Source organism: Hibiscus syriacus, unplaced genomic scaffold (genome assembly GCF_006381635.1).
Source record: "Hibiscus syriacus cultivar Baekdansim isolate YM2019G1 unplaced genomic scaffold, ASM638163v2 tig00113548_pilon, whole genome shotgun sequence".
In the NCBI taxonomy this organism is placed as follows: Eukaryota; Viridiplantae; Streptophyta; class Magnoliopsida; order Malvales; family Malvaceae; genus Hibiscus; species Hibiscus syriacus.
In genome coordinates this window covers 365,519-378,714 of record NW_024063465.1, presented here as the reverse complement: position 1 = coordinate 378,714, position 13,196 = coordinate 365,519, and the positions used below count along the sequence as shown (strand labels likewise).

At 32.4% G+C, this 13,196-nt stretch overlaps 2 protein-coding genes and 1 long non-coding RNA gene across 4 annotated transcripts; 1 reads left to right on the top strand and 2 right to left on the bottom strand.

The window, feature by feature from the left end:
* Window positions 1-1,872: 1,872 nt before the first annotated feature.
* LOC120186474 lies at window positions 1,873-3,369 on the bottom strand. The gene has a single exon (XM_039190378.1). It carries the CDS (start codon window positions 3,367-3,369, stop codon window positions 1,873-1,875), a length of 1,497 nt encoding a protein of 498 aa, XP_039046309.1.
* A 5,704-nt stretch (window positions 3,370-9,073) lies between these two features.
* Window positions 9,074-10,741, top strand: LOC120186489 (transcription factor ILR3-like). 2 transcript variants are annotated; one of them, XM_039190392.1, is made up of 5 exons: window positions 9,074-9,207; window positions 9,502-9,532; window positions 9,618-9,695; window positions 9,805-9,967; window positions 10,213-10,741. In XM_039190392.1, exons 1-5 carry the CDS (start codon window positions 9,126-9,128, stop codon window positions 10,456-10,458), a joined length of 600 nt encoding a protein of 199 aa, XP_039046323.1. In that variant the 5' UTR covers window positions 9,074-9,125; the 3' UTR covers window positions 10,459-10,741. The 2 variants fall into 2 exon arrangements, with proteins under 2 accessions (XP_039046323.1, XP_039046322.1); XM_039190391.1 differs by having other exon boundaries at window positions 9,470-9,532.
* A 1,245-nt stretch (window positions 10,742-11,986) lies between these two features.
* LOC120186501 lies at window positions 11,987-12,793 on the bottom strand. Its single transcript, XR_005522206.1, has 3 exons — window positions 12,636-12,793; window positions 12,115-12,206; window positions 11,987-12,023 (listed from the first exon to the last, which is right to left on the bottom strand). It is a non-coding gene; the product is annotated as an uncharacterized LOC120186501 (long non-coding RNA).
* Between the last annotated feature and the right edge of the window lie 403 nt (window positions 12,794-13,196).

The following is a 13,196-nucleotide window of genomic DNA, read 5'->3' as shown; positions in this document are numbered from 1 at the left end:
CCGTGGACCCAAGCTTGTTATAGTTTATTGGATCGAATCTTGTCTTTTATCCTATTTTATTATAAGTATCATTCTTAGTTAGTTTCCTACCCACTTTGCTACTTATTTTCTTTTACTTTTTTTAAAGTCCTTTTTGGGATCAATATATTCTTAAATTGTTTTATTACGAGCATATCTAATGGTGTAGGATTGTTTGGTTAAGCAGGAGACAAAATTATGGAACTTCAAACCTAGTGTTGGTAAAATCTGATTGGAGTTCGGGAATTTAAGCTTCTAATGTTAAATTTTATTTTTATTACCGTCACTTTTAGTGGACAATTTGTAAAATCTTATGTAAAACCCAATTAGGTATTAAGTATGTCTTGGCCGACTGGGGTAATCATCCCTAACCCAAAATAAAGATGAGGTTAAATAACTAAATGTATAGTTGGGAGATGCATTTATAGTACAATTTATCGTGTTATTACATCTTAAGTATTTATTTCATAATTAAAACTTACGGTAAAAGAATTATGTAAATATAAATTCTAAAATAATTTTAATTATTAAAAAAAAACCCATAACATGCATGTTTTTTTTTTATAAAAAACCGACATGTTAAAAGTGTTGAAATTTGTTTTCTTATGCCTAAAACTTATATTATTTATCTATTTTTATTAAATATTAGATAATTTATGATTTAGACTTAATGATGAATGATCCATCATATCTATATGCTATGCCTCCTTTCATAGTGTTTGTATAGTCCTCAAGTAAAGTTTCATGTATTAGCTTAGGGCAAGACGACTTTGTGTAGGACTTCTCGATAGGTGTTCGATTCGAAGACCTTTCTTCACTAGATTCCCAGTCGAAATTTATAGGACAATTTTGCTATTAGTCTTATTCTATGTGTAGATTGTGTAATCATTTTTTAGTTATTGTGTTTTTTAATCTTTAAAATTTTCATCTTCACACAAACAGTAATCATCCAATTTATAAAGTTAATATACACTATTAGTTTTTATATATTAGATTTAGTTTACATTCTTTAATTTCAACGGAAAAAACCTTAGTCGTCTCTTTTTTTTTTCAAATTAAACTTAATTAAGTATATTAAATACAATTTAAAATTGAAGTGAATCTGAAAAATACTTATTAAATATTTTTTAAATTTAACTGAACCTTTTCAAATTCATTCACAATCTTTTTTTTCACTTAAAAAATAAATTTGTCTAAGTGAGACTTTCCTTTTCTTTAATAAATTTGTAATTATTTTTCGGAGAAGGTATATTCAAGGTTTTGGGTATAAATTTGATGATTTGTAAGGTTTCATTTTGTAGGGTTTTACTCGAATAATATCATACAAAACTACCTCTTTCAAAAGAAACTTTAAAAATAAGAAATATTTCATTGAAAAAATCTATCGGATCATCATTCAAATGATTTTAATAAGAGAAAATTACACTTAAACGTTCATTAAATAATTTATAAACATACTTATATTCTATGAATTTAATCTTTCAATGCTTTTCATAGTTATTATTAACTTTTCCTAACGAAATTAAAATATTTGAACGCATAGCATAGGCGGACTTTGTAGCGAACTTGAGATCTAAGTTGGATTTGATGTCCAAGTTGATTGGTATACCAAAAGACCTGGTTGAAATCAATTTTAATTGTTTTCTAACATAATTGATATCGGATTACTTTTTTTTTTTTTGAAAGATGGATGTATGATTAATATCAAAAGGACATACAACAAAACACGACATTGACATGAGCCTCGTTAAAAAACCTCCTTATACATAAACGGAGGAAAAAGAGTACTACATGTCAATACACAATCAAGCAAAACAACCCAAGGAGAAAACACACTTTACACCTCAACAACAGTTATAAACCAAACCCCAGCAAAGACAACACATGCAGACACACCCATCTTTCTTGTTGGAGTATATATATCAGATTACTTTTTGGTCCCTGGAGGTATCTCCTCTGATTGTCCTCAAATTTCATGCCGTAGTAATTAGAACCATAGTACGTGCCACCTTGTACTTCAGTCAAGACAGTGCTCCCATCATAGAGAGTGTCGCTCTGCCTGTATGAGAAAGGAACATTGCACATACCTTTGGTTGCTACTAGATTAACCGTTACCTTACTCATCGGTGGTACGACGATGCTGTGCGAGACTTCGAGATCAGTGGTCGATTCGAAGACCTTTCCCCACTCGACTCCTGATTGAACTTGAGTGGAAAATTCGATGTTCCCATCGAAAATTTCCGGAACATCGAGGTTAATCGATGTCTTCATGCCCAACGTTAGTGAAAATGCAGACTTCCAAGAACTACTCTTGGTATCTGTATATGTAAGCTTGACGTCCAGAGTGGAGGGCTCCTCGGTCAAGTTGCTAGCGGAATTCTGGGCCACGACGATCACTGCATTGTCGTAAATCCTGGAATTATCGAGATCATATTTGACATCATAAATTTTCCTCGTCATGACAGGCTCGTCCACCGTGATTTGGGCTTCTTTGATAACGGAGGGCTCAACCGCAGCAAGAGCATCACCGAATCCATCTTCTGATAGCATCCTGCAGAATTTATTGGTGCACAAGCTGATTAGGGCTATCTTGTCATTGTCGATTTTGACGGGGCGAAACAAGCTGTCGACATGGTCGGTGGCGGTGTCGTAGGTATCTGCCCAGATCCACTTGGCGTCACACCTAAAGAATTGCCCGGTACTTGAGGACTTGATGCGAATATTTCCGTCCTTGACAGGGATAATCTCGCATGCGACGGTCGATTCGCCGATGTCATCACTTCCGAAATACGGAGATGTGACTTTGTAAAGGCACAGATACTTGTCATTGCATCCCTTGAAGGCAACATGCCTGGGTAGAATCACTAACGAAGTCCAATCAATAATTGTGAAGACATCAGCGCCTTGCCAATCGGTCTCCTTGTAGCTAATTAACATGCCCTGATCAAACTTTTGATCCTCCGATCCCCATTTGCATACATAGCATCCCGATTGCACATGCATGATTCTGAACTTGTTTGCAGCAGGGTCTACGGAGATAAACTTGAGCAATGTGCATGACTCCTTTGATTCATCTTCCTCCTTCTCCTTTGACGTTGTCGCGGTCCAGGCTCCCGCAGGGAAGGAGGGAAGAGAGGTTCGTTGCCAATACTTGTTGCTTTGACAACTTCTTATATGCACCAAGCCCTCTGTGTTCGAACTCTCCACTTCGAACTTTGCATAAGGGCTCGTAACCTCAAGTTTCATGAATCTCATAAACCCATCAGCATCTCCGCCTTCATGAATATAACTTAGGTAACCCACATCCTGATAAGATTCGATGACTATAAACCTCGGCACGACAGATGCCATTTCGCTAGGCTTTGTTTTTTGAATGGATGATGATCTCTGCCAAGTGATTTGCTCTCTTGCTGCCGTGCTTTGCTTACCACAACCTCGCTATTTATAGCTATTTCATTTCACTTTATTTTATTGCCACTAGTGAAAACATAACATATAAAACAAAACCCTGCTAGTGGTACCAAACTAACTTTGAAGTTATCCAAATCTTATATTTTTTATATTCGTTGCTTGTGAGTTAATTACTATGATTGTATCTATTTAAACAAAATTTAAATGAAATTAACATTTTGGTTTGAAGGTTATTTTTACTCCTGCAGTAGAACTAATTTATTATCTTCATCTCTATCATATTTTCACATCAATTTAATACTCGAAGTTGTTTATTTGCATATAAAATATTTATCGTTGTAGGATTTAGGGTTTAAGTTTATGATGATGTTAGACCACACAATTAAGCATTATCTATAAAGTTTATTGTTTTGGTATGTTAAATTTAAATTCTTAATCATTTTTTTTTAAATATATCTAATATTAAATCTGAATTACCATTTAATGATTTAATTGATGGAAATATTTTATTAATATAATAGGTAGTATTTTAAAATTATAATAAAATATTTTAAAATTTGAGATTAATTTAAAAATGTATAGTGTAATTAACCCTAAAATTATATGACCCTAAAAACTAATACAAAAAAACTCAGGAGCATTAGATTTTAAGTAAAGCAATTGAATGGTGTATGATTAACCCTGACAAATAATATAACCCTAGTTCAACATCGTACCTTTTAATTATATAGAAGACAATGACTGGAATATTGCCGTTCTTCTAAGCAGGGTAAAAGTCACGGCTTCCATAATGTTAATAACATAAATATGGGTAAACTACATATTGTTCACTTTTGTTTTATTTTTTTAAGCATATGGTCACTCGATTCAAAAAAATTTAATTCGCGATCACTTTCGTTTTGTGTTAATAAAGATGTGGCCACTGAAACGTTTGCTTCCGTTAGTTTGTTTGATGATGTGGTACCTTTGTGAAAGGGTTTAATTTTCACTTTAACCCCTGAATTTTATATAAAATACTGATTAGGGACCATTTTATAAATTCAAAGTAATTTAAGGAGAAAGTTCTAATTTACCCTTTTTCTTAAATGTTATCTTCCCCAACTGTACGTCAAGCTTTTGATTCGTTAAGGTTATGGCTCATTTTCTAATCCTACGGCGTCGTCAACCGGCAAACTCATATCCGGCCAGACGTACGGTTGTAGACTAGAGAATCCGCTACTCCAAGTTTTCAAATTTGGTTCCAATTCATCCTGTAGTGTCAAAAGTTTTCAAGTCCTGTTTAGATTCATATATCTGTTAGTCATGATGATTGATAGGTGTAAACATATATTACAGCAGGCAATGAAGTAAGAAAAAAAACATTACTCAAAAAATATTAACCTCGTCGAAACTAGCAGCAACTCCAATAGGAGCTGAAAATGCTTAATGAATAAGCTTTATGTTATTAGTTTGTTAGTTGGATCTCATCTATTGTTTTGTCAATATCATCTCGATTCCTGTAAAGAAAGCCATTTTCGATAAAGGGGGAGAATAGCAAGTGAACGCACTTCAGCAATATTGCAGTGACAGTACAAGGCATAAAATCAATGAAAAAAATAACTCAAAAGCAAATTTTCAGGTAACAAGGAAATAATATGTTGAAAGTATAATAATCCGAGACGAAAACGAAAAGAAAAATCGAATATAAAAACCCAAATGTCGATAGAATAATGATCTAGAAACTTATTGAGGCATGTAGCTGCACGGTTTGCTTACACAACACAATTCGTATGTACCCTGCTTTGAGCCTCAATTTCTCATTCATCATTTAACCGTTTTAACATATGAGATACAGTTGTAAAGATATAGAGTAGAATATGAATCAGTAAATTTATTATTTGAATCTTCATCTTTACCCTTAGAAAATATGCCTCAAAGTTTTCAATTTATCACAATTGTCCAACTTAATATTGATTACATATTGCTTTATGCATTGTATTCGCTGCAGATGCTCCGGTTCTCGAAGCATATATAGTCTGGGTTGTAGCTTTGGCACCTTCATTCCACAATCTTATCTTTTCAATTTCCTACATGAATACGAAGTTGGAAGTTTTCAAGTTGTGAAGATATGCAATCAATATAGGCATCAAACATTAACTCATCAATGGAGATTATTAACAAGAGAAGGGTGAAAAAGATGACTAATCAGCAGGAAAAAAGATTAAGTAAAAGGTAGAGTACAGAAAACTGACGGTAAATTGTTGTTAATTAGTTTGAATAAAACTTACTAATACACGCGACATTATATCTAAATTAAAGGGTGAGACATAAAAAGGTATAGCGTTCTTGTTCATGAACGTTTATTATTAAATAATTAATTTTTTAAAACATATATTGTATTGTATTCACCCTAAATTAATAAATACACATATGTTGTGAAAATACTTTTAAACATTTGATAATATTAATTCTATTTAAACATAATCTATTTAAACATTTTATATCATCATCAACATACTTTTAAAAATGTCACTTTGATATTCTGAAATTATCATATTATTTATCTAAATTAAATATTTTATATTTATTTTTTGTGCTCAAAACTATTATTTTTCAACATCTTTTGTATTTGCCTATAATCTTGTCTTATCATTATCTATCACTTCATTAATCTAAAAACAAAATTAACTAAAATCAAACTTTTAAAAACAGTGACCAAAATAATAGGCCAAAAAAATAAGGGACCACGAGTACTGTTTAACCAAAGAATTATTATAAAATGGCTAAATGTCAAAATAAGTGCTCAAACTATATCCTTTTTATGAATAGGTTCCTAAACTATTTTTTTACTCATCTCGGTACCTAACATTACAAACATTACAACTTTAGGTGTATGGGCCATCAACGGTGTTAATTTTCATAGTTAAGTGATATGTATCATAATTTGATAATTTTATTTAAAATTAAAAAATTAAAATTATATAAATTTTAAAAAACATAAACATTTTGAAATAACCCAAAACTTTGAAAACCTTCATTTCAACCCCTAGACCCATGCCGGATGTCGTCCTTTGCCGTCAATGAAGTCCCACCCGACCTCACCTCCCCCGGTGACCAAAATCCATATAAATCGTGATCGATCGATGACGAATTGAAGTTTTATACCATGCGAAACCTAGGATAAAAATCGAAATCCTAAACAATTCTAACGACCAATCGATGACAATTACGACGACATATAACCGGGAAGATGATAGGGTATTAGGCCTTAAAAAAATAATGGCTTGCGTAATTGCGCTGGAACATTAAGCTAGAATGGAATCTTTGGGCACGTCATCATCACGATGATCATTCAATAATAAACTTATTAATACTCCTATTAATTTTCATGGCGTCATTTTTGACATAAACAGTGCGATTGAAGGCTCGTCATTGGAAGAATTCCAATTTGGGCATGAAACATACCGCTTAGCATTTCTTATTTTAATTTTGTTTGAGGAAGTATCTATCAAGTCCCTCTATTATAGGGAGCATATCAATCTACTCTCCCTAACATAAAAAAAATCAATCTAGTCATTTTGTTAAAAGGACGAGTTTAAATTAGTTCTTTATTTTAGAAAATAGTTCAAATTAATCATTCTACTATCAGACTGATCAATTTAGCCTCTTACAATATTAAAAATTTAATTAAAGCTAATTTATTTCAAATTAATATTTATTGTTGAGAAAATATCGGTTATTCTTTAACAGAGTTGAAATAACTATCATGGTTCTTCAAATGAAATATTTGACCTTATTTGATTGTTGTTAGTTGCATATGGACTGAATTGCTCAATACAATACTAGAAGAACTAATTAAAAGTATTGAATTGATTCATTAAATAGTAGAGATACTAAATTGATACAATCACTATAATAGAAGTATCTATAAGTATTTTTGCCTACGTTGTTGTGTAAGTGAAACATACAGCATAGTCTCCCTCCTAATCCTAAAATTGCTGTTCTCACGTTTGAAGATGATACATTTATACTTGGGTAAATTTGATAAAAAAAAGTTCAAGGGTGAAGAAGAATGCAATAAATATTGAAGGGATAAAATGATTAAATTGGAAAAGTTAGGGACTAAATAGATCAGTCTGCCTTTTTATTTGAAAGTTCCAAACTTATTTAGTAATATCTTAACCTGACGAGCCACACAGTCATACACAACTCAACGCATTCCTTTTTCATTTAATTATTATTTTTATCTTTATTCTATTGCGAGAAGAAAAAGGAGATTTTTTTCCAAAAATCACTGATTTTTTTATTAATTATGTATTAGATACTATTAAAAAAAATATTACGAATTTAACACTATTTGCATAAATGTACAAAATATAAATGAGCCTTATGTCAGCTGAGTGCTAAATTCGTACATTTTTTTAAAATGGTGCCCAAAAAGTAATAAATTTTTGTAAGAGTGACATTTATGTAAAAATATCAACTTTCTTTTATTTATTTTTTACAAAAACTTTCTCTATTATAATATTTAAATATGATTTTACAAATTATTTTATAACTCGACAAATTTTAGTTTTTACATAAAATTACACAATATTATTATGTTTACCAATTATCACTTGACACTTTCTAATGTTTTTTTGACCATTTCAAAATCTTATACATATAGTCTAGTCTAGGAACACTTTTAGGGTAAGTAATTTAAAATATGAATAATTTTATAAAAGTTTTATAACTAAGAATTTCTTTTTCAAAATGATGATGATAATAATAATAAGAAATATTTTATAATTTAAAAAAAATTATATATTTAATTATAATTGAGGGATAAAATAAATTATTATTCATTAATTATTATTTTTTAACAACAATTAATAATTTTGATAATTTATGGTCATAATATTTAATTTTAAAAATGAATAATAATTCATTTGATCCCTCAAATGTAATTAAAATTTTATTTTAATATTTTTTATATTTTTAAAAAATTAATTTTAAAAGTTAAATTTTTTTTCAAAAATTTATAAAATTTATAATTTTTTAAATTATAAAATATTTCTTATTATCATCATCATTATTTTGAAAAATAAATACAAGTTATAAAACTTTTATAAAATTATTCATATTTTAAATTACTTACTCTAAAAATGTTCCTAGACTAGACTATACATATAAGATTTTGAAAGGGTCAAAAAAATATTAGAAAATGCCAAGTGGTAATTGATAGACATAATTCTATTGTGTAATTTCATGTAAAAACTAAAATTTGTAGAGTTATAAAATAATTTACAAAAGCATATTTAAAGATTTTAATGTATAAAGTTGTTTTTTACACAAAAAAATATATAAAAGAAAATTGACGTTTTTACAAAAATATTATCCGAACAGAAATTAATTATCTATTAGATATTATTTTAATTTTTTTTTAGATTTAACATCCAGCTGACATAAGACGAGATTTATAGGTCGCGACTTTCATACATGACGTCACATTCTGTTAAAGATGATAAATTCGTAATATTTTATTTAACGATATTTGACATGTAAATAATAAAAAACAGTGATTTTTCGGAAAAATCACCGAAGAAAACAGTGATTTTTTTAGAATTTTGCTTTTTATATATAATCTCCTTATTCAAATTCAGTTTTCTTTTTGGCAGTGAAAGAAAATTCCATGGAATTGGACTCCTCTGATAACCCCAATTGGCTCCTGGATTATGGGATACCTGATTTCCCGCCTCCAGCTGCCGCCTTCACTTGGTCCTCTCAATCTACTCTCAATACTCCCTCTAATGTCCGGTACGAACTTTTCTGTTTGGTTCCCGAGAAGGGAATTAGTCTTGGCGGCAATTTTATTTTAGTTTTTCTTGAGAATGAGTTTCGGCGTAAATTGTTCATTCGTTCAAGATCGATAGATTTCGCTCTCTTTAGATTTTGACTTAGTTAGTTCCAATTTGAAAGTAGATATTTTCCACTGAGAATTGCTAGTAATAAAGTTTTTTTTTCTTTTATGATGAAATATCTCTTGATACGCCACTGCTATTTATTTTGATTTGCCCAGAGCTGCGGTTGATTGCTCATTTGCTGATTCAGATAGCTTGAGGGAAGCTGCGTCTAGGAAAAGGTTGATAATTCCAGTTTCCCTGGAGATTTTGAAACTCTATGATGATGATTGTTGACTAATTTTTGCTAGTTATTGTTCTTCACAGGTTGAAATCTGAATCATGCGGTAGATCTGGATCGAAAGCATGCCGGGAGAAATTGCGGAGGGATAGGCTGAACGATAAGTATGGTTTGACCATTCTTTTCTTCAATCATTTGTTTCTGTTATGTTCTTCAATGTTCTTGGCCTGTTCCTTGTTGTTTCTCACTTCAAAGTTGGTTAAAATTGTCAAGGTTCTTGGAATTGGGCTCCATTTTGGAGCCGGGAAGGCCACTCAAAGCAGATAAGGTTGCTATTTTGAGTGATGTTGTAAGAATGGTGCATCAACTACGTAGTGAAGCTCAGAGGTTGAATGAATCTAATGAGGAGTTGCAAGCGAAAATCAAAGAATTGAAGGTAAAGTTTATTTCTCGAAAATCGAAACGAAAACCAGATCGAATGGAAGATAAGACTTTTAATTCATCAAATGCTTCTTCTTATGCATATATCATGAACATGAACATGGTTGTGTGGGATTCGGGTTATAGCTTATATGCATGCTTGGTGGATTGTTCTTATGATACGCCATGAACATGAACATGGTTGTGTGGGATTCTGGTTATGGCTTATGTGCATGCTTGGTGGATTGTTAATCTGTACAGGCAGAGAAGAACGAGCTTCATGACGAGAAGCAGAGGCTGAAAGCAGACAAGGAGAAGTTAGAACAGCAACTCAAAGCCATGAGTGCAGGGCCAGGCTTGCTACCTGCAGTATCTGCTCAAGGGCAAGCTGCTGGAAACAAGTTGATGCCTGTCATCGGATTTCCTAGTGTCGCAATGTGGCAATTCATGCCGCCTGCTGCAGTAGACACATCACAGGATCACGTTCTTCGCCCTCCGGTTGCATGAGTCGAAGGATGTTAGTGGTTTGGTTCTTGGTTCTTATTACTGGTATCTTTACGATTGCTTTTTCACTTATTGTTGTGTGTGAGAGTGAGATTGTTGAGTAGCTGGGCATTCTGTCCTCGAACCATAAACTTTTGACGGGTTTCCGCTACTAAAAATGTAAAATACAATAAAATATATAAATTTGAACTGGTCGAATGAATCTGTAACAATGGTTTATACATTGTCTCAACATGAAATTGCAATTTCATGTGTTTTGGAATGTTTTTCCTACCATAATATACCAATAGTTTTGGAATGAATATGTAAACAAGCGACCTCGATAGTAAATGAATTGTTGTTATTCTTTAAGATTAAGGTTCGAACATAATGAATATCAAGGATGTGAATGTTTTAACCTTGAATGGTTGAACCAAAATTTTAGTGTTAGAGGACCAATGGACTAAATCGAGAAGAGTATCAAATTCAAAGATTCCAAGTTCCTTATCCCTTTAATTTACCCTACATCTAACCTTTTTCAATGGTAAATAGATGCACGCATGCATTTCATTTTCCCCCAAAAAAATGAAATTCCAATTTGAGGTTGTAAATATTATTTTGATTGATGGAATTAAATAACCAATGAGGGAATTAATCAAATAACAACGACAGATTACAGAATTTAAACATTGCTGATTTTCACAAATTCAGGTCCTGGAAACACGTTTATCAAAGTGAAACTAAATGCTCCCAAATTTATAAGTCGAGTTGCCTCATTTAAACTGTACAGAGTATTAATAAGCCTCAGTAATATCCCACTCTTAGCAGCTATCCGACAGAAATCATTCCTTGGGGTTGATAGCTGAAGCTTGAAGACCTGCCACATGCCATCGATTGCTAGGTGAACCATTTCCCTGTGTAAGGAGCGGGGAATGAGCAAATTTTTCAAGTATAGAAAGCAAACACACTGGAGCATTTAAAAATATAAATATGCAAAAAGGAGAAGCGTAGAAGAATAAAAAAAAACGGGTAGAGTGCATCATAAAGTTGAGAATAAGAATTTTCAGCAATTTGTTTTAGAGTTCCACACAAACCCGTTCTTTGCGTAATCAACCTCTAGAAAGCCAACCAAAACCGGGATTCCAAGGCAAGCTATGAACATCTGCAAAGTCAATGAGCTATGGAGAAGGAACCAATTTGGTCAGTATAATTCCTTTCTGTCAGTTAAGAATGATATCAAGCAACAGAAATAAATAAAAGAGATGACTCAACACCTCGATTGGCAAAGCTGCTGCATGAAATAAGCTGCCTCCATCCTAATTTCCTGAGGACGATCCGGCCCCGCAAAACTCATAACCAAAGGGATCTATAAGGTAACTTGAAAGTGAATAAACTATAAATACTACAATAGAATCACTCTCCCCCTCCCCTATCTCATTTCAGTTCAAAAGATGAATCCAAAAGGTGATAGAAACACATAACCGAAACTATATACAACACACAAACCCGTTCTTTGCGTAATCAACCTCTAGAAAGCCAACCAAAACCGGATTCCAAGGCAAGCTATGAACATCTGCAAAGTCAATGAGCTATGGAGAAGGAACCAATTGTCAGTATAATTCCTTTCTGTCAGTTAAATGATATCAAGCACAGAAATAAATAAAAGAGATGACTCAACACCTCGATTGGCAAAGCTGCTGCATGAAATAAGCTGCCTCCATCCTAATTTCCTGAGGACGATCCGGCCCCGCAAAACTCATAACCAAAGGGATCTATAAGGTAACTTGAAAGTGAATAAACTATAAATACTACAATAATCACTCTCCCCCTCCCCTATCTCATTTCAGTTCAAGATGAATCCAAAAGGTGATAGAAACATAACCGAAACATATATACAACAACATTTATGCACATGAATTGCAACAACCAAAGGATTCTAAAAACTATGGAGATACCTCATTAACAGTTGACTCTCTCCACCAACTCCTTAGAAGTTCTAATGGTAATAGGCATTAGTGTGTAACAAGAAGACTGCACATGTCCTGAAAGTGCCATGATACTGTTATCCAAAAGGGGGGAAAGGAAAATAAAATGGAACTCTTTTTTCAGGTCCCGACCTAATGAGGGAATATGTAGCAACTGCACACCTTGCCCACTCTTATATATGTGAATAAATAAAGCTAAATGATCGTAGAACTTACAAAGCCAACAAGACAAGCATTCTTCTGGAAATCAGTATTTTCTCACACAATCTGATTAATAAGTTGAAGCACTGAGCATATAACCTACAATTGCAATAAATAGTAACATTGTCAGTTGGTCCTTACGAAGCCAATAAGCAAGTTGGTATCAGCCTAAGAACCTTTAACACCCCAATTTGCAGTTGTTTTTAATTTAAATTCAATTACCTAAATTTCGGGGACTATTTTGTGAGGATTTGCAATTTTAAGGATAATTTTTGAAATCCTGAAAGTTCAAGGACTTGAGCTTACATTTTCCCATATCCTTTCAGCCAAGAAAAAAATAAGAGGAAAATGAAGAAGTTGAGGTCATTAGGGATTGAATACGTAACCAAAGGCCTGAGAGCCCATTCCCCTACCACTAATCTAGGTTATTATTACTCGTAAGAAATTAATATTTATTTTATTTCATCGACATTTGTTAGATATTAAACACCCAATAACTTCAAATGCTCACAAAATAGCCCAACTATACCCATCCTTCATCGACGAGTGTCGACCGCCACCCTCTGACCAGTGGTG